The sequence below is a fragment of the Phasianus colchicus genome, chromosome 12 (assembly GCF_987193195.1).
Source record: "Phasianus colchicus chromosome 12, bPhaCol1.hap1.1, whole genome shotgun sequence".
Taxonomy (NCBI): domain Eukaryota; kingdom Metazoa; phylum Chordata; class Aves; order Galliformes; family Phasianidae; genus Phasianus; species Phasianus colchicus.
In genome coordinates this window covers 9462007-9489063 of record NC_143447.1, presented here as the reverse complement: position 1 = coordinate 9489063, position 27057 = coordinate 9462007, and the positions used below count along the sequence as shown (strand labels likewise).

At 38.6% G+C, this 27057-nt stretch overlaps 1 protein-coding gene across 3 annotated transcripts; it reads left to right on the top strand.

The window, feature by feature from the left end:
- Positions 1–731: 731 nt before the first annotated feature.
- SCG3 (secretogranin III) lies at positions 732–26564 on the top strand. 3 transcript variants are annotated; one of them, XM_031616577.2, is made up of 12 exons: positions 732–1886; positions 2509–2561; positions 3174–3219; positions 3302–3517; positions 4520–4662; positions 5787–5948; positions 6241–6418; positions 8273–8389; positions 19234–19317; positions 19932–20060; positions 21915–21983; positions 26031–26564. In XM_031616577.2, the coding sequence occupies exons 1-12, from the start codon at positions 1802–1804 to the stop codon at positions 26147–26149; spliced, it is 1401 nt and encodes a 466-aa protein (XP_031472437.1). In that variant the 5' UTR covers positions 732–1801; the 3' UTR covers positions 26150–26564. The 3 variants fall into 3 exon arrangements, with proteins under 3 accessions (XP_031472437.1, XP_031472438.1, XP_031472434.1); XM_031616574.2 differs by having other exon boundaries at positions 736–1886; positions 21915–21995; XM_031616578.2 differs by lacking the exon at positions 3302–3517 and having other exon boundaries at positions 734–1886; positions 21915–21995.
- The last annotated feature ends 493 nt before the right edge of the window (positions 26565–27057 follow it).

Sequence of the window (27057 nt, the reverse complement as noted above, 5' to 3'; positions counted from 1 at the left end):
AAAGTACTTTTTTTTTTTTTTAACTCTTGAGAACATCTGATAGGCAATGAACTATTGAATTAATACAAAACTGAGATAGAAAGTCAAACCACATTAAAGTTAGAAATGATGTTGTCATTTTTCCATTGTATTCTGCACTTTCAGGATTTCTGCTGATGTGTATATATATGCTGAGGATGGCAGAGTAAGAAGACAACACTTTCTTCTGGAATCTGCTTGTTTTCTGTGCTCCTAACAGGAGGAAAAAGAATCTGTTTAATATAGTAATTTTCCCTGTGTGTTGTCAGGCAATGTGTAAATTAGGCTTTTTTTATTGTTTGTACATACAACCATGCTCAAAATGTTTTTATCTAAAATATCCTATAATTTCTAACTATGGAACAGCTTCACAGATAGGAGCCATACTATAGTTGAGGATTGCGAGTTACTACTGAAAGTTATTTTCTTTTCTCTGAATCTGTGGATCATCAATTTAATGAAGCAATCCTGACATAACCTAGAGTATCAGATCTTGCCAGTATTTAATGTAAACAATATGGAAACACATGAGTATTAAGTATAGTGGTTGCTAGCAGGAAAATAAAGGAATTGTAATGGGTTTTTTTTGTTTGTTTTGTTTTGGGTTTTTTGGTACAACTACTGGTCATTCTCCTAACTGCTGTTTTTCCCAGCTTATACTATAATAATTTTATTATAAGAGATTGAATGCTCTTGGATTCCAGTTATATGTGCATTGATCCCCTTTATGTCTTTGCATAGCCAGTTTTAGCTATTTTTTAGCAGTCACTGCATTAAGCACTGTGGCACTCCAAGATTCCTCAGTTAAAATGTTTTCAGCTGACCCCTGCATGTCTGCCCTTATGACTACAAAGTGAAAAGATCTTTTTTAAAGAAAGACTGCCGTTGTTTATCTTCCATGCTGGAAGCAGATCCTGCGGTTCTGAAAAGCACTGCTGTGATCCTTTGTTCTTCTGTAAAATGGGAAAATGTCTTCCCCAGGTCTCTGGGGATTTGCTGCTCCTCTGTGCCTCAGAGGGATACATTTTCATTTATGGAAATGTTCAGAATTAGCCTATGTGCCTATTGCCATCTGTGCTTTTTTAATTCTAAATTTAATAGAACTAGATGTGCTACAGTTAAACTTCTGATCTTGTCTTTGTAGTGAAGATTCATTGATGGCTGTGCCTTTACACTGCCACTGAGCCCTTGGAAAGGGTTGGTAGGTATGTGATTCCTTGGCCTTCAACACAGAACCGGGTTTCCATTTCATGCTTTGCAGCACAGCATTTCCCGTTTGACACATTAAAGCCTCCACATCTGTGTGGCCCAGCTGATCGGGTTTGCCCTTGGCCTGTTCCGAAGCCTTCAGCTGTTCAAAAGGCGGCGGGGCAGGTGAGGCCACGCCACCCCATTCTCTGGCTCGTGTACCCCGGTGTTCGGCTGCCCCATTCGGAGGCCTCTAACCCCGCGCCGGCAGCGGGCAGGGGCGGCCAGTGACTGCGGCTGCCGCCCCCCAGGCGCGTTGCGGGCCGCGCATGCTCCGCCGGCGCAGCCCTCCCCCGTCTCCTCCCCCGGCCGGGCGGGCTGCGGGGCGGCCTCCACCATTTCCGCGGGCGCGGGGCGAGGAAGAGAGCGGGGCCGAGTTCTGCCGGAGCGGCTCTTGCGGCTTCAGCACCGCGGCGCTGGACAGCGCCCGGCGAGCAGCGGCTCCGCGGCGCTGAGCGGCGGCCGGGGCGGTGCGGTGCGGTGCGGTGCGGGCGGGACCGCAGCCGGTCTGGCTCCGGAGCTGGGCGGCTGCAGGATGCTCCTCAAGCTGGCGGTCACGCTGCAGGTGCTGTCGCTGTTGGCGAGCCGGGCGCACGGCTTTCCGAAGCCCGCGGGCAGAGGTAAGCCTCTTTACGAACCCGTTGTCTTCGAGATGAGGAAAGTTTTGCGGGGTGTTGGTGAAGGAAAGCAAAAACTTTCCCCTCGCTTGGCTAAAAGCGGTTAGATCCTAAGGAATATCTTTGGAGGCGCAAAACAGTGTGTCGCTGGAGTTGCAGTGTGATACCGAAGTGGAGAGAGAGGTGGAGCGGAGTTGAGGCGCTCTGCTCGCGGCGGTGCTCCCGGCCGCGCTGCAGCGGTGCCCAGCTCTCGCTCGCCGTCCTCCCGACACTCTGGATTATCAGATTTCTAAGATCTTGCTTGTGCCAATCCGATTATTGCTATTTTAGTCAATCTCTTACTGTGTTCCTCTCCCAATTTCCTTATGTTTTCTCATCAGAAAGGGGTTACTGTGTTTCTGTTACCTCATTTTCAGAACCTCTCCCTCTGCCCCAATCAATCGTGCTTTGTTTAAATGTTTGACTTTTATTATTCTTGCTCTCCAAGACATTTTTACAAGAACTTGCAGTTGGGATCGTATTTGAGATACCAGGTTTTATGTGAGAAAAGTAGAAATTAAGAAGAACTGTGCTGCCTCCTTGGATTCATGTGCATCCTGTAACTGAATACACTTGTTTATTCTAGATAAAGCTATACACAACAGGCAATTAAGTGTAGAGAGACCTTTGGAGGAACAGGTACGTAATATTAAAAATATTCTAATTGTTTTCTCTTATTTGTATTCTCATAACCTTTTCAGCACTCAGATGAAATATGCATGAATATCCTGCTGGCTTAGCAAATGACAAACAAGTAGATTCTTCAGTAAATACTGCTGTATTTTAAGTACAGAATAGATTTTCAATAATTTTTAAGAAATATATATATATATATATATATATATATATATATATATATATATATATATATATATATATATTGTCATCTTCTCCAAAGCAGGTCATCAGCTCCAACAGCTCACATGTGAGGAACTCCCTTGTGCTCAAATCCTAGGGGAGTACACTCAGAGCTTGCATTAAAAATGGAAAACATAACTGGTATTTACCCTAAAGTTGAAAGTCTGTGCAGTCTCTTGCGTTATCTGATTCTAGTCAGAGGGTGTGTTGGTACTGCTAAGAAATGGCAAGAGCTTATGTGTGTACAATTAAGCCAAATTCCTAGTTAGAATGAAGACCAAGCATTAAAGCTTTGGCTGCTATTGATAAAGTAAGATATCATACATTTTAGTCTATTTTGCTCCTTCTGCCTCTGTTTTTTAAATGATTTTTGTTTTATTTTTTGTATATCAGATTGCTGAAGCTGAGGCAGACAAGAACAGAAAGATAGCTCCCACAGGTAAAACATCCCTCTCTCTTTTGTTATTCTTCATAATGGTATTCGAAGAGGTATAAGATTCCATGTTGTATGTATTTTCCAGAAAATAAGCCAGAGTTCAGGAATTATTCCTTTGTTGATGACTTGAACCTGCTAAAGTCAGTAGCAGAAAGAGAGAGGAATGAAAAAGAGAGGGAGTCAATTAGAAGCTCTTTGTATGAACAGCAATTGGCCATTGATGATGCAGACTCCACCAAGAACCGCAGGCTCGTGGATGACTATGACTCTACTAAAAGTGGGCTGGATTATAAATTCCAAGGTATTCTGTAAAAATCTTTAAGTAATTTTTAGGTTAGATTTCTCTTGCAAACTGATTACAGTCACAGATATTGCGTTCATCACTATGAGTTCTATTCATTGCAGCAGTGAAGTTTCAGTTATTTCCAGTTGAAGAAGCTAGTCATACTGCAATTTGGTTTTGAAATACAATACAAAAGAACTGCTACTGTTGATTATTACAGTCTTCTTCCATGGAGAAAAATCCAACTGTAATTTGCATTCAGTTTTTTAGAGCTTTAGATCTGATGGAGAAAAAAATGGGACATATTTTTAAATGAAAATATAATTATTCTGCTTTGTATAAAAGTGCTTTTCCCTTTCAGAGCTAAGTTGTATACATTCATTACAAATGTTAAGTCTGTTAAATGATTCTCCTCATCATATAGCTAAAAGCAGCCAGTGAAGGCCAAAGAAATGTGCCCTTACTATAGGAGTAGTTAATTGACTTGTAGTTTAAGTGAGTCCTCTGAGAGCTGGGAGAAGCATTTAGTTCAGGGTATTTTTAATTATATCAAGGTGTGCTAATCACAGGTCAAAGCTTACTCATCACATTCACTTTCTCAGTGGTCATGATGATATTATTTCCCATAAGTAATGATTAAATAATTAAAACTTAATTTGCTGAAATCCAAATAAGACTGTAATATGCTGCTTATTATGCATATTATTTGATATGTATCTATGGGTGAGCAGTATTCTCTCTTACAAATTTACTTACAGTTTGTTCCTGACATTTTTCTGTGCTCTTTCAAAGGAGCCAGTCTTAGAGGTACTTTTCAGCTGTAGTAAATGGACCTGAATAACATTTCTTTGATACTGATGTAATGCATTGCAAAGTGTGTAGCAAAGAGTATTCCAAATATTTTAATGAGCATGGCTTTGTTCTGAAGAAGGAAAAAGAATACAGGCAAATATTTTTGCAAGAAATCTAATCCAAGTGAGTTAGGACAGATAGCACACAGTTAAACTGTAATCCTTTTAGATGATCCAGATGGCCTTCATCAATTAGATGGCACTCCCTTGACTGCTGAGGACATTGTTCAAAAAATTGCTACGAGGATTTATGAGGAAAACGATAGAGGAGTGTTTGACAAGATCGTTTCCAAACTTCTCAATCTGGGGCTTGTAAGTGTCTTGTTCATATTTCATGTAGCTCTCTTGTGGGATGCTTTGGTGCTCTTTTAAAAAACAGTTGGCGCAAACTCTGTGTCCAGTGAACTTGAGAGAAAATTAATGAGATTCAGACTGAAGGCAAGCTCTTTGACTGTTTGGGCACATCAGTTTGTCTGCAACAGCATTGATGTTCTTAGGTTGGCTTTGCAACACAATATGTCAAACTGCAGAATGTTTTTGATGAGGAGAAAATGCCAGTTCTACTCCTCCCATATCTGCCCTATTTTTTTCCTTGTAATATCTCTGCTCATTATTTTCTATTACTTTTGGATATTTATGGAGAAAGGTCTGAGCTCATTCCTGCCCACCTACTAATTATTTCAATCAGTGGACATATGATCATGCTGATTAGCTGAGGGTACATTTCTCATTGTTGCTGATTTGTACCGAGGCTAACTTTGACTTTAATTTCTGGATATCTCAATGGTTTTAGCCACTGTGATATGGAATCCTTATATTTTAATCTACTCATATTTTCTTATATTTTCTGCATGAGATTTTGAATCAGCTCTTACTGATTATTGATTACAAAGGAAGGTGTGTAGGGACAGCTACATTAAAGTGTTGTCTTTCAAGTGACAGCTGATACAAAGCACAGAAAAAAACCATTTTGAAGATGACCTAGAAAGCTATTTGCATTTTCCCTTTCGATATTACCATATTCCATTGTTGTTGTTCAAAAATACATACTCAGTTGCAGAGCTCTGTATGTATATACTTTGGTTACTAAACAGTTCTTCAAACTGGACTCTATTGCTCTAACTCCTATGGGGTTACATTTTCCTCTTGGAGGCTGTATGTGTAGGTAGGAGTTTGTATGTATGCACATATATTTGATATGTGTTTGTATATGTGTACATATATGTACATTTATATATAGGCATGTGTCCATGTCTTTATGTATATGTATGTATATACACATCTACAAGAGAGAAGTTATTACACCTAATTTGGCTATGCTGAGCTTTGAAGCAAACAGATACAAAGCAACTTGTTAAAAGTTCAGGTTTCATATTGACCTTAATTCTAAGAAAACTGCAATGCTCTGTAAATGCTCTGCACAAATGTTTTAACAGATCACAGAGAGTCAGGCCTACACTCTGGAAGATGAAGTGGCAGAGGTTTTACAACAGCTAATTGCAAATGAAGCAAAGGATCGTGAGAAGGAGCCTGAAGATTTTGATTACCCTCCAAGCAGAGCAGACAGTGATTCAAAGGAAAAGCAACAGGAAAAATTGGTAATTACTTAGCTAATAATTTGGACTCATTCACCGAACAATACAAATAGTCCACCAGACTGCTTTCCTTTAGCTGATAAATAGCTCAATGTTCAGAAAGAAATAATATGAGACAAAAACAAATAGTGAATTACATCGAATTTTAAAGCCAGATCCCAAATTGAAATAAGTTTGAGAAAAAAATCTCATTTTCACCTGGAAAATGTCAGTATATAATTATGATGCTATTCATTACTCTATCACTTAAAGCAATGTGCTTACAGATTTATTTATTTTTGTGTGTGTTGTGGAGGCATCAAGCAAATCTGATCAGGATAGTTTCATCAATGGGGAAATTGATGATACACTGGATAACACATGGTCATCATCTAATATCTTGGAAAGAAGAAATGAGCTGCCTTCTGAAGATGATTTTGAAGACCTCCAGTACTTTCCAAACTTTTATGCACTATTAAAAAGTCTTAACTCAGGTGAGTTTGTCATGTGTTTACAGTCATATCTTGGGAAAAACTAGGAAACTAGGAGTTTAGTGCAAGTGTTACGTAACGGCTTGAATCAGTGATTGAACACCTGGTGGGAAAGCAGAGCCAACCCAGGGAAACTCGGGTGCATGCAATTCAATGCACCTGAATGAACTGGAAGGGGTCCAGCCAGGATTCACCCCTTCCCACACCTCATTTAAGGGTTGTCATTGGAGGCAAGAGCCTCTCTTGCTGGAGATCCCTGCCTACCTAAGATAAGCAGCTCTTTTCCTTCATTTCTGCACCTGTGGCAGCTGTATTTGGGCTCATTCTCATCTGCTGTAGCTAAAGACTTTGCCAGCCTGCTATTATCATTCCATTAGAGCGCTTAGATTTCCTGTTTTCTCCTGCACTGCTCCCCTGTATTATCCACGACACCCCTAGTTGCAGGAGACCACGTTATTTAAAAATGTTCTCTAAGTCACATACCAGACACCCATTTTGTTGGCAAAACACTGGGAGCAGTGGTACTCAAAACTGCACGACGGGATACGTGTGTATTCCATCCTGTCTTTAGACACGTGATTCAGGAATCCTAAACTCTTTCAATTCTTGTAATGGCACGATGGAAAACTGGAAAACTGTCTTCTCCTTTGATCTTTCCCGTAATGTCCTTGTCTCCTATGCCAACAGAAATACAAGCAAGTCAGGGTAGAATTCTTGCAGTCATGCTACCAGTAAATAAGTCTGAGCCTCCCAGCCTTTTCACAAACCACAGGTTTGCTGTTTATTGCAGTGAAAGCTCTGCATGTCTCTTCCTATTCCGGTGCTAGGCATTATTGCCTTCCAATTAGTGCAGGCAAGATTGTGGCACTCTGCCACAGTCCCTTTGTCAGCATGCTCCACCACACACCAGCTCTTACTCTCTTAGCCAGCATACCTTCAGCACAGTCAGCAGCAATTTATTCTGTAGATCCTTTGTCCTGCAGGAGCCTTAGTCTTTCCTGAGACTGTCCCTATAAACACTTGAATGGAGAAGTAGAATGAAAAACCCAAAGGCATATTTTGCTGAAATCCAGTCTAGAAACCTCATATTCTTCTTGTTCTTTTTATTTTCCCTTAGTAGTTTTGCATACTTTTCTTCCCCTTTTTCTATTCACAAAGCAGAAAGATATGTTGAGTTTAAGAGGCAATCAAGCAAATAGAATTGGGTTCCACTGACTACACATCTCTGTCTTGTCTCCTGCTTTATCCTATTCACCTGCCAATTTTTACCAAGCTGGAGGTGAGGAGATTTAGTTGCATCCTACAGACCTGTGTTAAATTGCAGAGAGCAATACGAAAACCTGTTCAGTAGCTCTCCAAAGAGATTGGTCCTCTGCCAAGTCTGAGAGTATGTTTCTGACTGTCCCTGTCTAACAGAGCACCTGGCTCTGCTGGATCCTTCGGTGACAACCTGAGATGCAGAAGCTGCTTGTGTAACAGTGTGGGGGGAGAGTGTTATGCTGCTAATGCAGAAATGGCAGTAATGTTGCTTAGCAGATGCAGTAGAAACGGAAAGCTAAGAATCTATGATCATGAGGATAGTCAGAAATAGTATGTTCAATAAACATCAATTTTTATCATGTAAAACATTGTTTATGTCCTATTCTGAAGTCACAATCTTCGTAGTCATGTAATATTAACTGTTTTCCCAGTACCTTAGTCATGATCTTGTGCACTGTTATTTGAGAAGTTTGCTAGCAAACCAAAAGGTCTCTGAACTATTTGTGATACAGAGCCAAACCAGTATAAGTAGTTCTGTGCCTTTATCTGCCCACCGACCTGCTTTTTGAACTACTTCTGCTTTATCCCCTCATGCAGAGACAGAGACAAAAGAGAAAGAGACCTTAATAACCATCATGAAAACCCTGATTGATTTTGTGAAGATGATGGTTAAATATGGAACAATCACACCAGAAGAAGGAGTTTCCTATCTGGGTGAGAGTACATACTTTTTGCAACAGCATTATTAATGCTATGTTCTTACTCTACCAACAGTAGTTATATTGTCATCTTCCTTGCTCTTATGATTATTGTTTCAGACTTATTCATTCAAAATGTTAAAGCCCTACTTCTAAATGATTGACCAGGTTGTACAAGTAAAACTCCCTCCATGTGTGGAAAGCATCTTGGCATAGGAGGAGCTTTTGAAGCTCTTTCCTGGGTCTGATAGGGTCTGTGACTTTATAGAATTGTTGTAATTTCCTAAAGATAAATTTTGGAATAGCCTGTTTGGTTTGTTTTTTCATTGTTTTGTTTTCTCACCAACCTCTCTTTCTGGCTTCTACAAACTCTTATAGTGACTGTTGATAGCCTTTCTAGTTAAAGAAGCAGAGCTACAGAAGAAGGGCACATTTGCGTAAGCTCTGTACAACCCTTTTATTTTTCTAAAGTGTTCCTGTTCTGGGTTTACCTGATAAATTTTTTTGTTTACATCAAGGCAATTTCAAAGCTTAATAAATCAGCCTGTCACAGCAATAGGACTGGCAATGATCTTTCATGACTTCTGTAGGGTTGTTTCATACGGATGGTTGCAGATGCAGGATTGATTGATGCTACTCTATCTGTATGGATTGATCAGCAATCACTTGGCTGTAACATATCCAGTGATTCATGACTCAGTGCATGGCTGTACCTCCCCTCTAAAGAATTCAAGTTTCTTTTCATTTTTTTGAGAAGTCCTTGAATTTTGGAAGATTTGGACATTTTGTTCTACAGTTCATTTCTTTATTTCTCTGCCTACCTGTATGCTCAAGGAAAGTTGCACATAATTAAATGCTTGATTACAAGTGATGTCAATCTACAAAGGAAGACAACATAACTTGAGTAGATATTGCTCTCACTGATAGTGTTGTACCAAACTTTAGTAGGTTAAATTCGTTCCTGATGTATCAGGATAATGGCATTACACTGGGGAAGTATTTTTGCCTGCTAAAATTCAGGATATTTATTCACTTTAGCTTTGCTCTGGGTAAATGAATACTGTAACTGTGGAATCAAATTGCTGCGATAACATAATACAGAAGATGGGGATTAGTTTAAGAATTTGAGAGATCTGACTTAGGATGGATTTAAAGCAAGACTATCAACTGATGTAGACAGATGCTGGCTTGCAAATTAGTGATTTAAGGAGAGGTGGATTTTGTACTCCATCAAAGCAACTTACTGTAGAGGAAAAAGCTTTCTCATAGGTCTCAAGTTGCTTCTGTGGTATTCTTTGCTTTAGACTTGATGTGGAGAAACGACTTTGAAACTGACTTTCATTTATTGAGTTAATATTCTCAAATATTCATGAGAAGATAGCACAGAAAGAATTTAGCTTCTTGCAGGATCTATAAGCATTTCAGCATTTTATTACCCTTATTTACCTAAAATTCCCAATATAATACACCTAGTAGTGCTTGTATACGTACTGTGTCGCTCAGTGCAGTCTAGTTTATGGGAGTGATGCACTGCTATGTTCATCTTCAGCAGATGAAGGAATTAGTATGAATATCTGACAGGGAGAATAAATAATTGCCAAAAATTGGCAACTCTTATTTGCTCCTTCAGTCCAAAATTAGTTAGCAGATCCCATGTTACTTGGCAGAAAATAACTACTGTTTCTGGGCGAATGGAAGTACACTCTCGGTTACATTACAGTAGGAAACTGCCTAAATTACCTTTCCTCACTCTATGGGCGAAGACATGCATAAGCTCAGTCCCAGGATTATATATTCAAGATAATAAATCATTTACTGAATCAGGTCCCAGGCTTTTGTGCCTTTTACATGAGAACAGTGAATTTGAATGCATATACCAGTAACAGCTGGTTTGGGATTTGGGAACCACAGCATTATGTCATCATCATTGTATCCTACTCTACAGGGGAAGTATCTTGCTGCTGCAGTGGATGATGTTACTAGGTTTAGCTTCAAGTTACAAAGGATCTAGCTGCAATGTGGTTCACAAGAAAAACATCCAAGCACTCGTAGAAATGCAAGGGAAAGGAAGCTGATGTTTTAATATACACAATCAGTATCATGTAATACATATTTAGAAGCTTTTCAAATGCTAAATATAGCCTGTAACATAGAACCCAAAAAGCAGAAACCAAAGTATTAATATATATGAAATGAGAAAAAATACCACTTGTCTTTTACAGCATGTATTCAGAAAGTATAGTTCTGGGAGCATTAAAGAGAGACTGTAACAAACAGACATAAACTGTACATTCAGCCAAATTGCACATTTGTTAACTGCCCTGCTGATGGCATAATGCTGCTGCCTTCTATCACTTTCCTAAGTTTGGGTGATGTATTTTGATATACTGGGAGCAAAGTCTATGGAATGAAAGCCCTGTGATACATTTTTATTCTATTCAGAGGGTTTCATAAATCTTTCTAGAAAGCCTATCTGCCCTCTGAAGATTGAAATCTGTTTCACAGTCTTTTTGCATTACTAAGAATGGACAGACACTGTTGGTACTGAAGTTATAAGGTCATATGAGATCACAGTTACACTGATAGCTTGTAGATTACATCCAATCAATTTATCTATGCTTGGGCTGCTTCTCAGCATCTAGAAAATGCTGCCCAAGGAGCTGAATCCTTCTAGTTTGCCCCAACCTGCTGGATGGACAGGATATTGCTGCACAGGTTGAGAGGATGTCAGTTACTGAAACAATGATTGCTGTTGGCAAAGGTGCAGAGAGTGAGTAGACTGAAAGAGCTGAAATATCTCCACATAATGACCAGCAGAAAGCAGCAAGAAGCTCTCAGGGAAGTTGACTGATAGCATAAATTATTTCACTATTTATGGCGTTCATGCTGTTACTTTTGTATAAATGGCTGATGCTGAATTTTCCGTGCAGAACTGAGAAGATCTATATCCTTCATGGTGCTGAGTGCCTTGAGGGAAAAGGGAATGCTGTTCAAGCCAATAGGAGAACTCACTTTGATTTTAGTAAAGCAGAGTAAGAAATGCACTGCAAGCATATACTTACACTGCTGAATATTAGTTTGTGAATAATATGGCACTTTTCTTTGTTTCTGTACTCTGTACTAGTGTCATGGTGGAGCTTCACTCCTAGCTTTCCTATCAGAATTATCACAGGACATAAGCGTTAATGGAATGCTCCACCTATGCTGCGGAGAGAAGAGGAATTTTGTGTGCGGAGAGTTTTCCTTCATGCCAGGCTGTTTTGTGGCTGATTTTAAAAATGAAGGTGTATCAGTCCAGTATCAGTCCACTGCCCTCCTAATAGAAGCTCCATTTATTCTAAGTGCATCAAGCAAAATAGTTTTGTAATACGCTGATGTTAATAACATTGTTGTCAGCTTTGAAACAGAAACAAATGGTTTCTGCCTGTTTGTTTAGATACATCTGTAAATCATCTCCCACTGATAAGACCAAAATAGTGAGTGAACTTTAGAACTATTCTAGGAAATATTAGACCCTGGTAAATCAAAACAAAAATAAATATTTCAGAAATGACAGACAGATTCTTAAGAGGCAACAGTGGGTATGTATGAATTCTTTTTACACAGTGCAGTGATTATATTGTGCTGCTGTACACTGCTTACAAGGTTTGCTGCAAGTTTATTCACTGCCACCCCACTACAATTGAAAGTTGTATTACCCAATGAACTGTTACCCTGGAAATGTGAATCAGCTGTGTGCACCTTTTATTCTTGTGTGGAGTTCTCATTTATGTACTAGTGCATGTAGCACAAACTGTTGCCCTTGATACTTTTTTATCTCACAGGCATGTAGAGGTTTCACCTTGATACTGTATATAATGAATATTTTATTGCATCTTATGATTGATGTTGGCCATTTCAGGTTGGATTTTTTTCCACTTTCTAAATCAAAGCCTCTGTATCATCTACAACTGAAAAATATTGTGGGAAGAAAATTAAGTTTAAGCGTTCTGGAAATTTGCTGTCTCTGAGGGGGATCTTACTTCTCACCTCCCTGTTGAGAGTTTAGTTTAGTGTAGCCACAGTGTACACCACATGGACCATAGCAAGCTGGTTTGGGAACAAAATCCCCTTTAATTAGCAGGGAAATGGAAAGATTGCTGCAGTTCATCAGTACGCAGTGTTTGAGTCACAGCCGCCTCCTTCCCTAGACCAAAGCCACCTTGTCTGCTTCCCCTGAGCTCTGATTCACTGTCAGGAGCCACTCTCTCCCCCGCCACTGAGTCGGAGATTGTGTTGGTTAGAAATGGACATGGACAGATGTCTCTGTTTACCTCTTCTACCCATTTTTCCGTGGGCAATTGAAAAGAAGAGCACAATGAAGAGGGCACACTAGTCCCAGTGAGAAGGCTCAGTGGTGAGCTGTTGCCTGGGTACACATGCACTCATTAGTTTGGTCCTTTTTTAAAGATACTGTTGGGATATTTTTCTATAGGCATACTCTCTTTCAGCCAGGCTGAGGCTGCGTGACAAAATTCTAAGGGAAGTAGAAGAGGCAGACAGTCCCCATGTCAATTTAACGTGCCCCTGCCCATCTGTGCTGAGGCACATGGGATAGCTGTTCTGTCTCACATTCATGCCTGATACCTTTCACAGCTCCATCTCTGAGCAAGGCACAGCTCCTCAGTTCCCCCAGCATAGAGCAGTGCATAGCAGGCACATTCTGGACTTTTCCTGGGAGATGGGAGTATTCATTTCAATACTGTGACTAATCCCTGAAGTTCTCATTAGCACAGATGCTCCAGGCCAAAGGTCTGATCCTGATATTTGTTTAGTTGGGCAAGATCAGGCATTGAGCCAAGAGTATGAGGCAAAGAGCAGCTCTGTGGCATCATCCCTTCTCTACTCAGTCTCCGAAAACAAATGCTTCCTGATACAGAGTGTGTGATTTTGAAAGGGGTGAAAGAAGGTGTGGCTAGTCCAGTACCAGAGGTTGCACATGATGGACGGTGTCAGGTGGAATTTCTGTTCTTTCCTTCAGTTTGACATGGAAGATGAACTGCAGGGAACCATCCATGCATAATCATACTTTCTTCTTCCTTTTTTTGTAATATCCTTTTTCTTAAAGACCTTTGTTCATACTGTAAGCTTTCTTTATAAGCATTTAAATCTCTAATTTATTGTCTTTATCTGAATTTCCCTTTGGTGATTTTCCTTGCCAGATATGACTTTATCATATGACTACCCATACACAACTATCAGTGGGAGTCATTTAATTTCAGGCAGCTCTCTTTTCTCTGCTATTTATTTTGTGATGGACTGAAGTGACAGATTTCAGTATGCTGTACTGTTCCTAGAAAAATCAAAGACACTCACATATGTGAGAAACAGAAATCAGGGGCAGCTCAGATGAGGGCAGTGGGCCAAATACTGAGCAGCAGCAGTGATAATGTAAAGTATATGTGAATAGTTGAACCCAAGATGAATGTGCATGGAGGTGAGATGAAAGAATGTGGAGTGTGCAAAGTCTGCTAACCTCAGAGTTATTAGTAAGTGGGACCTCTACTCACTATAGTAAGTTATTATGGGCATCACTTAAGCAGGACAACATACATGATAGCATAGTCTTTCCAATATCCATAGGAAATAAATTTTTTCAGCCACTTTTTTGAGGGATATTCATTAGTTTTAATACTACTGATTTTTTTTTCATTGCATGACTATCAAATCATGTATAGAAGTCTGCAAACCAAAAAGAATATATTACGATTCATTTCTTTTCTTAATCAATACTCACACTTTAAATCTGCAATTAGTTCCTGTAAATATTTTGCAGCTTCTTTTGTTTCCCTTTACTGTCTCCTCTGTTCTTCCCCAGCTTTGTTAGAAATCATGGTTTCCTGGTGATGTCTTTGATAAATAAGTATATCATCCAGTTTCTAAAGAAAGGAGAGTGAAGCCTTGGTTTTTTTCTTACTGTATTTAATATCTGCATTTTAAAAATTACTTTCTGCATTTACTATCTCTCTCACAGCTGAGCATTGAGATCTTAAGTTATGATTTGAGATGATTATATGTCTGTATGGTGAATAAGTTGTCACTGAACTCTCAAAATTAAACTCTGGCTCACTCCTGCAGTGCAGACGTCTGTGAGCTGCTGTAGTCACAAACCATGATGTTGATAAAGTGCATGACATCAGAGCATTTAAGGAGGGTGCACAGGTCTTGTGGCAATCTCAGATGGGGAAAGGATTAAGGAAGGACTGTATCATACAGCTCTAGGAGACCTGAAGTAGTGTAAAGGAAATGCCTCTAGAATCCTGAAGAGAGAAATCTGAGAATGATCTGTAAAGGGGAAATAAATGAGGACAATTAAGAAGACTTGGCCAGAGCTTTGTTTACCTCAAAACATCCCTATCTATATTGTGCTTTATGGTTTAAATTGCCTTTCATCTGATAGTCAAGTGATACTGCTGCTGTTTTATTTCACATCACTCCAGATATCTTCCTGTAACCCATTTACAAGTCATGCTGCTACCTGAGGATTGTCATCTGGCATGTTTCCTCATGGCATCATTGGACTTAAGGCACACCGTTGTGACAAATCAGTCAAACAGAAGGATTCAAAATGAAAATGCTATATCTTGACATGTAGGGCATGAAGCTGGAAAAGAACAGGAGGTTTGCAAGACAAATTTGTAGGGTTTGGTATACAATCGTCTTTCTCTTTTTTAGTAATTCTTAGTGCTTCTTAGTAATTCTGTAAGGAGCCATCATGGCATATGAAAATATATTGATCAAATAAAGTGTAGGCCTCATCCAGTACACAACTCTCCAATTTTCTGACTAGGCATGAGAGGGATTAAGATAGGAGATGACTGAAGGTTGCATTGCTTTTAGCTACATTAGTGGAAATCCACTGGATATTGACAGTACCGACACTCACATATGGTAAAAGGGGAGTTTGGCCCTGGAATTAAGCTGGTATGCTATTTGCCATGGACAGTCACAAGCAGACACTCATATCCTGAGCTTTGTCAGTGCTGACAAAAGGCAGTCTCTCATGGATCACCTACTGCAGGAGACAGAATTGATGCCTGAAATATGTGCATCTCATATATAAGCAGTCATCAGCACAAAGCTTTCCATTTGAAGCTGCTGTAGTGTGTGAACTCATCAAGTAAACTCATTTTGTAGCTATCGTTAAGATTGATCTTGGGTTTCACGGCCATCCTTTTTGGCCCCTTAATAAATACAGCCTTTTAGCAGGCCTTTCTGTGGAAGTTTAATGACTTGAAATCTCAGCATCAGTCAGTTTGACAAGGATAGAATGTGAAACTGCCTCCTGGGCACAAGAAAATTATGCAGATAAAAAGTCTCTGCTGGAAAATTACCAGTAGTCCAGAAAACACCATGAATCTGTCTGTATAGAGGAGTCTGTGTCAGAGTTCCATTACCAATTCCATTAAATACTCAAATGGTAATACTCGGAAACTAGTACAGCAATTTCTGTCTCTCTAATGAGGAAAAAAGCCATTTAATTTGTACTATTTTTTTCCATATAGTATCTTTTTCAACAGGCTTGAAGGGTGTTGCTACAGTGCATTCTCCCAGAGTAAAGTTACGCATTCTGTTTTTATGTGATCCAGATTTTTTGGATCCCCCACTTGAAAAACTTCAGCACAGAGCTTCCAAAGTGATGGGTATTTGCATTTCCAGATTCAGCCGAGATCTGTCGGCACGCGGTGCCTGCAGAAACTGGGCCTCAGCTGCCTCACAGTGCCTCCCCAAAATAGAGCCCTCGTGAAAAATGGATTCTTGAGTGAGTCACTTGAGATCAAAGCAGCAGGCAGAAAGGGAGGTGAGGCAGAAACCAGATCTTTTGACTGCTGCTGTCTGGTTCCAGTGATGAGATGATCTGCTCCTCGGAAAGCCAGCCGCCGCAGCCGTGACCTATTTACTGACGTCGTTTGCTTCTATTAGCTCCGTTATTATTGTTCTGTTGTTTTAATTAGTGCCATCTCAAATAAGTGGCTGGCTCTGTAGAAAGGTCATTACCTTTCTGAACTTTTAGTCTGTAAAAATTACGTTGCTACGGAGATGATACCGGAAAAGTAATCAATCGGTTCTTGTTAAGCCTCCAGACACTGCATTCAGTTGCTTAGCTGCTGGCCAGCCACATCTTGGCTCAGAAGATGACTCACACCATTAGTGGAACTCAGAGCAAGCTTTGTTCAGCCAGGGCCGAGCCCCATATGATAAGTACAAACACATTCTGGAGCAATGCCAGCTGTAAAAGATATTAATTCTAAAGGGGGGAAAAGAGCAATACATCCTCTTCAATCAGAACTGGGATTATCTGGTAAAATTTTCATAATTATGTATGTAGATCTCCATAAACATGAACAGGCTTACAGAGAGAACGCTGTTACACAGGAAATACAGCTGCTTGTGAGATCTTGAGATTGAGGTTGATGTGCCATTCAGCTAGTAGGACAGCTTCACTATTTCTCCTATAAAATGTAGTCCGCATTAAAAGGCTGTTCATATAAACTTGTCCATACCTTTGTTGTTAACATGAAACTTTTGTTAAATGTAATATTTTTGTTTTCATATTCAGTCTGGCTTTAGTAACAAAGCTTGGACAACTAGTGCTGTGTTACATTTCATACACAGATATAGATGTTTAATGGGTATGACTGGAACGCAATGCATGTTGCCATCTCGCTGTACTTGACAAGACAGTCCTGTATATTAGCACTCATAGTGAACTAAAACAAAATTGTTAGCCAGATCAAGAAGCACAGGGAAAATGTTGAATTTCTGGTGGGTCTGTAGAAATAATCAAATGAATCCCGTTCCCTTCAGAGGTACCTCTTGGATGTGGACACCACAGTCCATCAATATAACAAAACAACTCTGAATTGTTTCGTTATATTTTGAAACTATCATTATGCAGATATTTAAAGACATGTAAGTGGGTTATAAATCCTTCTTCTAGTAGAGCCTCGCTGTGACTTTAGTTGTGAAAAGTGTTTTTTTTTTTTTCTGCTAATACAGGTTTAATGCATCAGCACCCAAATGTGACTACTCTGGGGACAGAACCTGACAGGCATTCACAAATCAAAGTGCTTACGTGTGTGTGCCATTTTAACATATTTTAACATCTACTTTTAAGCCTAATTTACTAGATTTTGCCTGATTTGATAGATTTTGCTGGATTAAACCATAAAATTAGTGACATTTATGCAGTTGCATGAATTAGTGGAGAATAATGTATTCACTTGGATTTAGAAAGGGCTTTTAAGTGAATATATTTACATGATGAATACCAGGTTAATGTTCTGCTTTCATTAAGATGTTTTAATGAAGCACAGTGTTCTTAGCTGTGTAATCTTACCCTAAAAGCTGTGTTTTTTGCAACAGAGAAATCCTTATATTCCTGCCAGAATATTAGTATGGTACTGAATATTTAATAATAGTTAATAAATAGAATCTTAAGTTCAGCTGAAAGAAATATTTACAGCTTTTACAATAAGTTCTGGATCAAGTGATAAGTGAGGCATCAGTACCACCACTATAACACTGGCTTGTTTTTTCTCTTTATCACCATGTCTGGTCCAGTTTGTAACCCAGCTCAGACCTGCCTAGGTCATAGGACAAGGTCAAAAATCAGATTAAAATAGTTTTCACATGCACACACACACAAAAAACAACAACAACAAAAAACCCACTACCAATCCAATGTGATGTAAAATTGACAGGTTGCAATTAGGCAGCTTGCCAGCAAAAACTGCTTACATTTCAGTTTTATGTAAATAACAAAACATAGATGATGCAGGCAGACAGGATTATGTTGCTTCTCATCAGATGCCAGGCAGAATTGCCTATGGTGAGCTGCCGTGAGGAGAACTGTGCTTGCTCAGGAAACAAATCCTTACATTTCAGTGCTGAGCAATCTCTCTGATAGAAAAACACACTTCTAGGCTGATGGATAAAATGGTTGGCCCAAAACATAAGACAATCTAAAATATTTACTACCCCTGTAATATCTATTCTGTTACCACATCTAATACTGAATACTTCAGCCACTTATATAAAGGGAAAGTTGACTGAGAAAATATGACAGGTTGTGAGATTATCCTTATTGTGGATGTTTTTATTGTGTTGTATAAAAAGGACTTTTCCCACATAGGCATGTGATTATTGTATCTGAAATATACATTTTGATGAAAAAGTGCTTTTACTTGAGTTCAGCCCTAAAACTAGCATAGAAAAATATTTGCTAGATTTTAGGTGATTTTAGGTTTTTAGATTTGCTAAATTTTGGATGTATTCGTGGCCACTGCCATCCACTGGGTTTTCACTTAAATGCTTGACCTCAGGAACTCTGAAAATCAGTTCACTTTAAGCATTTGTTTAATCTAAATATCATTTTAAACCTTTTATTAGAGATGCAGTATGGGAGAATAGGAGAATGTTATCCTAGCAGGATGAACTACATATTTCACAGTCTTGGTGCTAAACCCTTGCATTGCTTTCACCTGAGTAAATTGCTAACAGACATTGCTATATATATTTTGTGACTGATGCGATTTAAAAAATAACTCATATCCACACTTTTACTCTACTTATACATGCTGGCCATATTTGATACTCCTATTGTCATGATTTAGTATTTTTTTCTCGCTAAATATTAATTAAGATTTAGTGTCAGCTCTACATTAATTCATCAGAGAACAGAATGAAGACTGTTCTGACTGTTCTTACAGAGTTCTACTCACCATTCAAACTGGTGTAATAAAGAACATAGTATAGTTTCTGTATCATATCTGATGAAAAATAACTGGAGTTTGGTTTTCCTTTTGCCTTCATTTCTAGAAAACTTAGATACAATGATAGCTGTGCAGACAAAGAAGAAACTTGAGAATCCTTCCACTAAAAGCAAACCAAAGCAACCAGCAGGTACTAATTCTATAATTTTCTCTCCTGAAAATTGCTGTTTAATGACACATTGTGTAATCCATTCAATTAAAAACAGGTAAGTTACATTAGAATATAGACTGTTAATTAGAGATATGGTCTCTCGAGGACCTGTAGCCACAGTGTGGATGTCTAAATGACAAGAAGAGAGGAATTTTTGCTTAATTGTTCACTTTGAGAAGTACATTCACACAAACTCCCTTTTCTTCAATGAAGTCCAAGTGTTACTCATATACAAAAACAAAAACAAGCCATATGAATGCTTTTAAAGAGTCAGGTAAAAAAAAATTCTTTGTCAACTTTGGATCTGGTGAATGACAAATTTTCTTTTTTTTTTTCTGCACAAAGAATGTGCCTTTATGAACTACATATTACTGTATTTTAATTGCCTGTATTCAGCTACTTTTTTAAGAGCAGACGCAGACATTGGATATTGGGTAAATTTGATCTTTAGAAACTGATTTGAGACAGTGTCCAATAGATTTATTCCTCAATCACCAGTCATAATGTTTTACTCCCTAGAGATCATACTGACATAATATAAAAATGCTTTTGGAGTGTAGGATACAAAATTAATCTTATTTTTGTTTTCTTAGACAAGAGTAGTGAAGAAGCAGACAGTACCAAGGAAGAAGCAGCTAAAATGGAAAAGGAATATGAAATCTCGAAGGATTCCACAAAAAATGAAGAACAAAATGCAGCAGGAAACAGCGAAGAGCCCAGAGGTACAAAATAGCCATTGTTTTTGCTACACGTGCCTGAAGTGATTGGAATCTTTTCTTATCTTTGGTATTACTTTTCCATTAAAAATATATTCAGTTTCTGTGGCATCCAGCACAGCTCTCAAATACCTACATACTTTTTTTGTCTCTCTCTCAGCTTGTAGTAGAAATAATCTTTAGAAGTGGTTTGTTTGTATGCTTATAAGAAAAGAGGTCGTTCATTCTGTCTGTGTGTGGATGAAGGACTTACTGAAGGGAGGTGAAGTTGGAGAAATTAGTTTGGCAAGTAACAGAGTGTAGCTTCAGATTCAGCCGTATCTTTTGACAGAGTGGGTTCCATAGTCTAGATGCACCTCCAGAATAAGCTCTTGGCTTCTGTACTCAAAAACCTTCATGAACAATTTACTGACCAGACTTGGAGGGCTTCCTTAAGAAGGGAAGTACAGAGAGGAGATTTGTCAGGTGATGGGGGCTGAACTTGTGAAGGAGGTGTGTATGTTAGGGCAGAGGCCTTTCAGTGCGTTCTTATTGCTAAGTACCCAGCATCAGGATCTATGTTTGTTTAAAAACAAACAAAAAAGCAGTGTAACCTGCTTTGAACTGCTCCTTTCATTGTTTGCATGTTTTCACTGCAAGATGCTCAGTGACGAATCACAGTTCTCAAGGCTACACATTATTGTCCACGTTGCATGGTTCCACCCCATGGGCAGTGTAAACTTACAAATTATTAGCCAGTCACAGATGGTAGAAGAAATTTTTTCTGACAGTGGTGAAGATGAGCAGTGCTGAACCTGAGTGAAGAGAAAAGTATCTGAAGGTGGCTGTCCAATTTCACAGTAAAGAGAAATTGTCTCAGTACCCATGGGAAGTGATAAATAACATGTTTACCTTGTCTACTGAAGATTTATCTGTGCAGTTTGGTTCAGGTTATTTTACGTTACCTTCAGAAAAAAAAACATCCAGCCTTTTTAGACGTTGAAGTTAGATCAATATTTGGTTCTTTGTCTCATGCAATATTCTATGCTGTTTCATAGAATAACTTCTATAAAACTAGCTTTGCACTCTCAGCTCAAATTTTGCAGTCTATCTGGTACTGTATCTACTTACTAATGGCATAGCTTTCTACAGGCTAATCACACTAGGTTTTTTTCCTGACAAATGTTAGAGCATTACATCAATACAGCTCCAGCCAAGTTAAGAATTCAAAATCCATTAGCTGGAATATTTCCTTAGGGGCTTTATTAGGTAATCCTGGAACTAATTCTATCGTGTGTGCTTTCTGGTCCAAAAATAGCCATACTTCAAAATTTTGGCTATAAAAAGGACTTATGGTCATTTTAATGCTTTTAGTGCTTCCTTTCTCTCAGCAGGTGTAAGTAGCTGTATTTCAACTTGTCTTTCCAAAACATTCACAGTCTTATATCTGTGATATGCTGTTTGTACTGATGAATGAAGATTTCTGACACTTTGTATACAAGCAGACAGTCAATGCTTTCAGTCTTATTAAATCAACCCCTACTGTCTTAACAGCTTCATTTTTGCTGAACAGTTGTTATGATCCAAAAGATAAAGCTTTCCTACAATTCTCATACAGGGTACCTGGGGATGCTGCCAAGAGTTATGCATAGAGATAGAAAAAAAAGACCTGATTCTACGTTTGTGAGTGACTAATCTTGTCCAGATAAAACCCCATAGCGTCTGCGGGAATTCTCACTGACTAAGGTTGACAGGACTCAGCTTTTAAACAGAAACTAAGAATAGTTTTAATCTGCCTTTGCTGTATCCACCTTCACTCAGTTAAACAGGCTGCATCAATCATTGATGTAAGTGCTTAATTTCTCTTATCCTTTCCTCTAGGAAAAGCTGAAACATATTTGGAAGCAATCAAGAAGAACATAGAATGGCTAAAAAAGCACAACAAACAAGGTAACAAAGAAGGTATGAAGTAAAATGCACCATATACATTGCAAAACTTTAAGTATGACTTAAATTGTATAACTTAGCATTGTATTACCAGTTAAATAATAGTAACATAAAACTGCATGTCTGCTGCAGTGGTAATGAGTTACCTTCCGAGTTAACTGTTACATGACCTGTATTATTTATATCAATAAATGAAAATAGCAGACTAAGGCAAACTCTTGGAAACTGTCTCAAACTGTCATTGCCCACAGAAAGCACAGTGACTAAGATGGATGTTATTCACGTACCACCCAGATAGATACAGCTGTTTACCTGTCACCAGCCAATAGTATGTTAATTACATTGTTCCATTTGTTAGTTCAACATATCTTTTAACTATGATTTTGTACAGGAGATAAACATCTGTTTAAATGCCTGGATATGTCTAGAAAAGCTCAGTGCATCTGGCTAGCACTGTGCGTGCCATCACAAATAGCAGTGAGTTTTGATTTATAATTGTGAATTAAATAGTTAAAATACAAACTGATATCACTAGCACTGTATTACCTTGGATTGCTGCCCAAATCTAAGCTAATGGCTTGTATCTCTCACATGCAAAGCTGTGTAGAAAGGGAGCGCTGACTGAAGCAGATGCACAGGGTCTGCTCACCAGCTGCTCCACCATTTGACTCTTCCTCGGAGACATGGCTGTATGAGAGCTGGAGGGAGGGGTCTAACAGCAGCAGGATTTCTAGCTTATTTTTCACAGGCCTTTATTTATCTATATCATGTTTTCCCTCAAGATGTGAAACCAGCTTCTTATCCCCTCATTCTGCTATTGCCGGGACTTCTGCTGTCACCCGCTCTGTAAGTGATGGTTCCTAGCTCAGGGATCCATCCCTTGGGTACGAGTGGAGCCTGGCGAGAAAAATCCTTCATGTGCCAGCCGAGCAGAAGGGGATCTGAGATAAGATTAGCCCTGGGTAATCTAGCCTCCCCCTCTGTGAGCCATAGTGTATATAAATCACATTTCAGTGACAAGGGCATGCTTACAGCCCAGTGCATTCATTTTCCTATATAGAAACTCTGTACCAGGAAGGACTTTTTCTTTCAAGGCTACAGTTGTTTTTTCCCATCTTAAAACCATTTCCACACAATGGCAACAACTACAGTTGTACTTTTTGCTCAAGATTTCCTGCCATTTCTAATACAAATGTCTGTTAAAAAAATAATAATAATATAATTATAATAATCAGCTCTCAGTCACACGTTATTATTTCTCTGTATCACATGTACTGACAGGGCAGCCCCTAACTCCTCCTCATCAGTAACCTTTCATCTCGTGCTGCTGCAGCCTGAAAATGGCTGTGCAGATCGATAGCATTTTATCTGCTTGGAAATGATGTTCATACTTCCAGAAAATTGATCCATTGGGTTAGTGCTGAATGCATGGCTTTCTGTGTAAATGGATTTTCATCTACACTAAAATCTCTCTACTGTCCTCTGGCAATGGAAATGAGCCTTAAAGTGAGTGTAAGTTATGACCAAATCAGAAAACAGTCCTTAGTCTCCCATACATCATAGTTATTGTATTTTTTCCGTAATTGTCATTTTTGTAAAATGCTAATTCAGTTCTCCTGCAATGATGATAAGGGAAGTACAGTCAGTGAATGCACTGTTGTGTTCCTTCAGTACAAGATTAGGTGTTATTTATGTGCCCATCAATCACTTTTCTACTACCATCTAGCATCTGGGAGCTAGCAGGAAAATGATTTACAAAGTAATTCATGCATTAAAGAGCCAGGCTTCTCTATTCTTACGCATGGATTGTTTTACTCCCTGCATATACTCAAAGAGGTTTAGGTTTTTTTCAGGCAAGTAGATCATTATATGAATTTCAGTGGAAGTTAGAATTCATTCAATGGCTGACGACCTTAGGAAACATTTATTTGCAGTTTCCCAGTTTAAAAACATCAGTTGTCTCATTAGAATGCAAGTTACCTTCAGTGGTCTGGCGGCATGAAAGAGAAATGTGCCACAGGCCCAGATTTTGGCCTGACTGTCTTTTGTGTCCAGAGTTTGTCTGCATATACAGGAAGAACAGAACTCTGTCCCTCTGATGCTCTGGTCTGTCCTTACTGTCTCCCAGCCCTAGCTTGATCTGTGAGACCTGTGCTCTTTAAAGAGCAGCTCCGCTCTGGTGTGAAAATAACATCTCTCCCACCGCTGGGTGTGGGCTGCTGTGTGTTCTGTTACTTCTCCCAGGAGCACAGCTGTGACTCACCTAATGCAAATAGCACGTTTGGGTTTTTCACAGAACACTTAGGTCGTTCCATGACACTAAGAGTCGCCATAGGAATAAACTCTGCAATTAATTGCAGGAAGCACAGCAAATGGCTTCATTTGAATGTGCAAATGAGACCTCACTTCATATACGGTAGCCGTTTCAACAGCTCAGTGTAATGCTGCAGCTGTTGTGGTTATTTATCTAATTACTTGCACAAATTAATAGCCTGTAAATAAGCATTAGAAATTAAGAGACTTCTAGAAAAAAAAAGAGATTAAATTGCCATGAAATACACAAATTAGCCAGAATTTGGTATCTTAATGGTTATAATCCCATGTAGATTGTATTTGAAATTCAGCCTTCACATGTCTGTTCAATAATGGAGTTGTTAATACTACTATAGGAAAAAAAAAAAAAAGCCTAGGAATTGTAATGTAGGTAATATGGATGTTACATTAATTTAGTATTTGTCATTCCATTCATTTCCATTCCACAATTCCATGGTGTTTTTTACTCATTCTATCAACCTGGATCAAATCTCACAACCTTATTACTAAATTGCTATTTCATGCCATATTACTGAGACAAGATGAAGCCACAAATGGGTTAAATTTTCTTAAGCCCATAACAAAGTGAAAGTGAAATCCATGCCTCAGTACAGCAAATGGCAAAATTCCTGCTAGCTCAGATATGGAAAAGATATCCCTGAAGGAGTGGGGAGCTTTGAATATGTTTTCTGAATTAGTCACTTGTAATTGCCTTATATTGTTTTTAAAAAGACCACAAGCATAAATTTGCTTATTTAATATTTTTCTACTTCTACATGTTCTTGGCCACTTAGCTATAAAAAGCCAGAAAAATAATGTTCTGTTTTGATAGCAACATTCAATTTGAAAGCAAGTCCTTCCATGTATTGCTATATGGTGAAATGCATTGGGCTGCATTACAAAATCAGTAGTAACATAATGTATATTGAAATATTCAGGATGAATCTGGTTTTGTGAAAGATATTAATTCATTTAACTTGGTATAAAGCCCTAAGACATCAATGTTTTCCAGACTACTAAGTTGTGATTCTAACAGATGAAGCTTTATATGTTTTCTACCATAGGAAAATATTTTTAATGTATAGAGGATGAATCATGCTGCACAGATGCAACCATCTATCAGAAAAGGAGAAAGAATTTTCCTGTACTGTATTGCAGATTGACATACAGACTCTCTAAGACTTCTTTGACAGTAACACTGTCATAAAGACTGCTCTGCAATATTTTTCAAATCAAGATGTTATGTTCTGTATCGATGTAAATATTTATGTTGTTGCCATTTAGTTTCAGGAAGTTAATTTCCTGAGTTTTCTAAAAAGCCCATATTTGATACAGGTGTCTGCAGTAAGTGAGAATTTTACTGGAAACAGTCCGTGTAATACTTTTGATTTAAATCCATGACAACTGTGAAAATAATAGGGCTTTAACACCAGCTTTCACATGCAGACTAGAACACCGGATCTCTGAACCAGAAAATATTCTTACTTGGGCATTTACCATCAAACAAGCAAGAGCAAGAGATGATTATTACTCTTGAGTAGTAAAACCGCCAAGAGATGGAAGAAGACTTTGTGTGGGTGGTTCTCTTTTTTTACTGCTTCACAAGTTGTACTTGTGGTGAATTCCCTTTGCGTTAGATAAGTGCCTTTGTGGGACTGACTTTGCAATGGCATTGTTTCTTAAGTGGAGCAATATTATGGGTATAACTTATTGTGTAAATTAATTCTTATCTTTCAGATTATGATCTTTCAAAGCTGAGAGATTTCATTGATCAGCAAGCAGATGCATATGTGGACAAGGGCATCCTGGACAAGGAAGAAGCGGATGTAATTAAACGCATATATGGCAGCCTGTAAAAAGCCGGTGGCTGCCCACCACGTAGAAAACTAGTGTAGCTTTCCCCCATCCCAGCTCAATGACTTATGGTCTGTTGTTTTGAAGATATCATTAGAAATTCCTTTATGTTGCACTGATAACTTTTTAGGAATGGAGAGCTGCAGTGCTCTGTACACTGACTGCATACTGTATTTTCCTACACTCGCAAATCAAATCTAAACACCAACTTCTGACACTGACTTTCTATTTGACAGGGTAAATATTTATGTAATGCTCTCTTTGATTTGTGTTTGGTTTACTTTGTAGATAAACCTATCATTTCTGATATGGAGAAGTCTTTTAATGCTGCACCTTTTTGCTCTCACTCCACTAGCTTTCTATAGATGCAACTATGTAAAGGGCATTATTAGGAAATAGTTCATAGATCTTTAAATAAAATATTTGAAAATAATTTACCTATTAAAGTTTTTATCAATCTTAATATTTCACATCCAGAGATCTTGTTTTAAAATCCTAATAGCATGTCTTTTCTTGACTTTTTTTGTTTCTTTTGTGTAGTATTCTCTAACTTGGAGCACAGTGTCATGAGCTAATGGACACATCTCTGACACTACAACTGCCTTTCTTTTTAAAGAGCTCCATTCTCCCCAGTGGCTTCATTCAGCATGTGTTAAAGTTCTCTTTAGTGCACCATTTTACGACTTTGCATGCATTAGCTGGATTCCTGATGTGAGTAGCCTGATAACAAGTGTAAATAACCATTACTTTCTTATTAAAAAAAAAAAGAAAAAAGAAATAGGAAAGCAATTAAAGCCATTTTGCAAGGAAGTAGTTTGCAACTGAAGGTGCTTTTAGAAACATGAGCCCTGTTTTTCTGAAGGACTGGATGAACCCATCAGATCTCAGCATCTCTGAATATCAAGTCCAT

Excerpts from the sequence above, each read along its gene's own strand:
- SCG3 (XM_031616574.2), top strand. The coding sequence starts at position 1,802 with ATGCTCCTCAAGCTGGCGGTCACGCTGCAGGTGCTGTCGCTGTTGGCG. Across the intron at positions 5,949-6,240 it reads AAAAGCAACAGGAAAAATTG|GCATCAAGCAAATCTGATCA; the intron begins GTAATTACTTAG and ends TGTGTTGTGGAG. Across the intron at positions 8,390-19,233 it reads AGAAGGAGTTTCCTATCTGG|AAAACTTAGATACAATGATA; the intron begins GTGAGAGTACAT and ends CTTCATTTCTAG.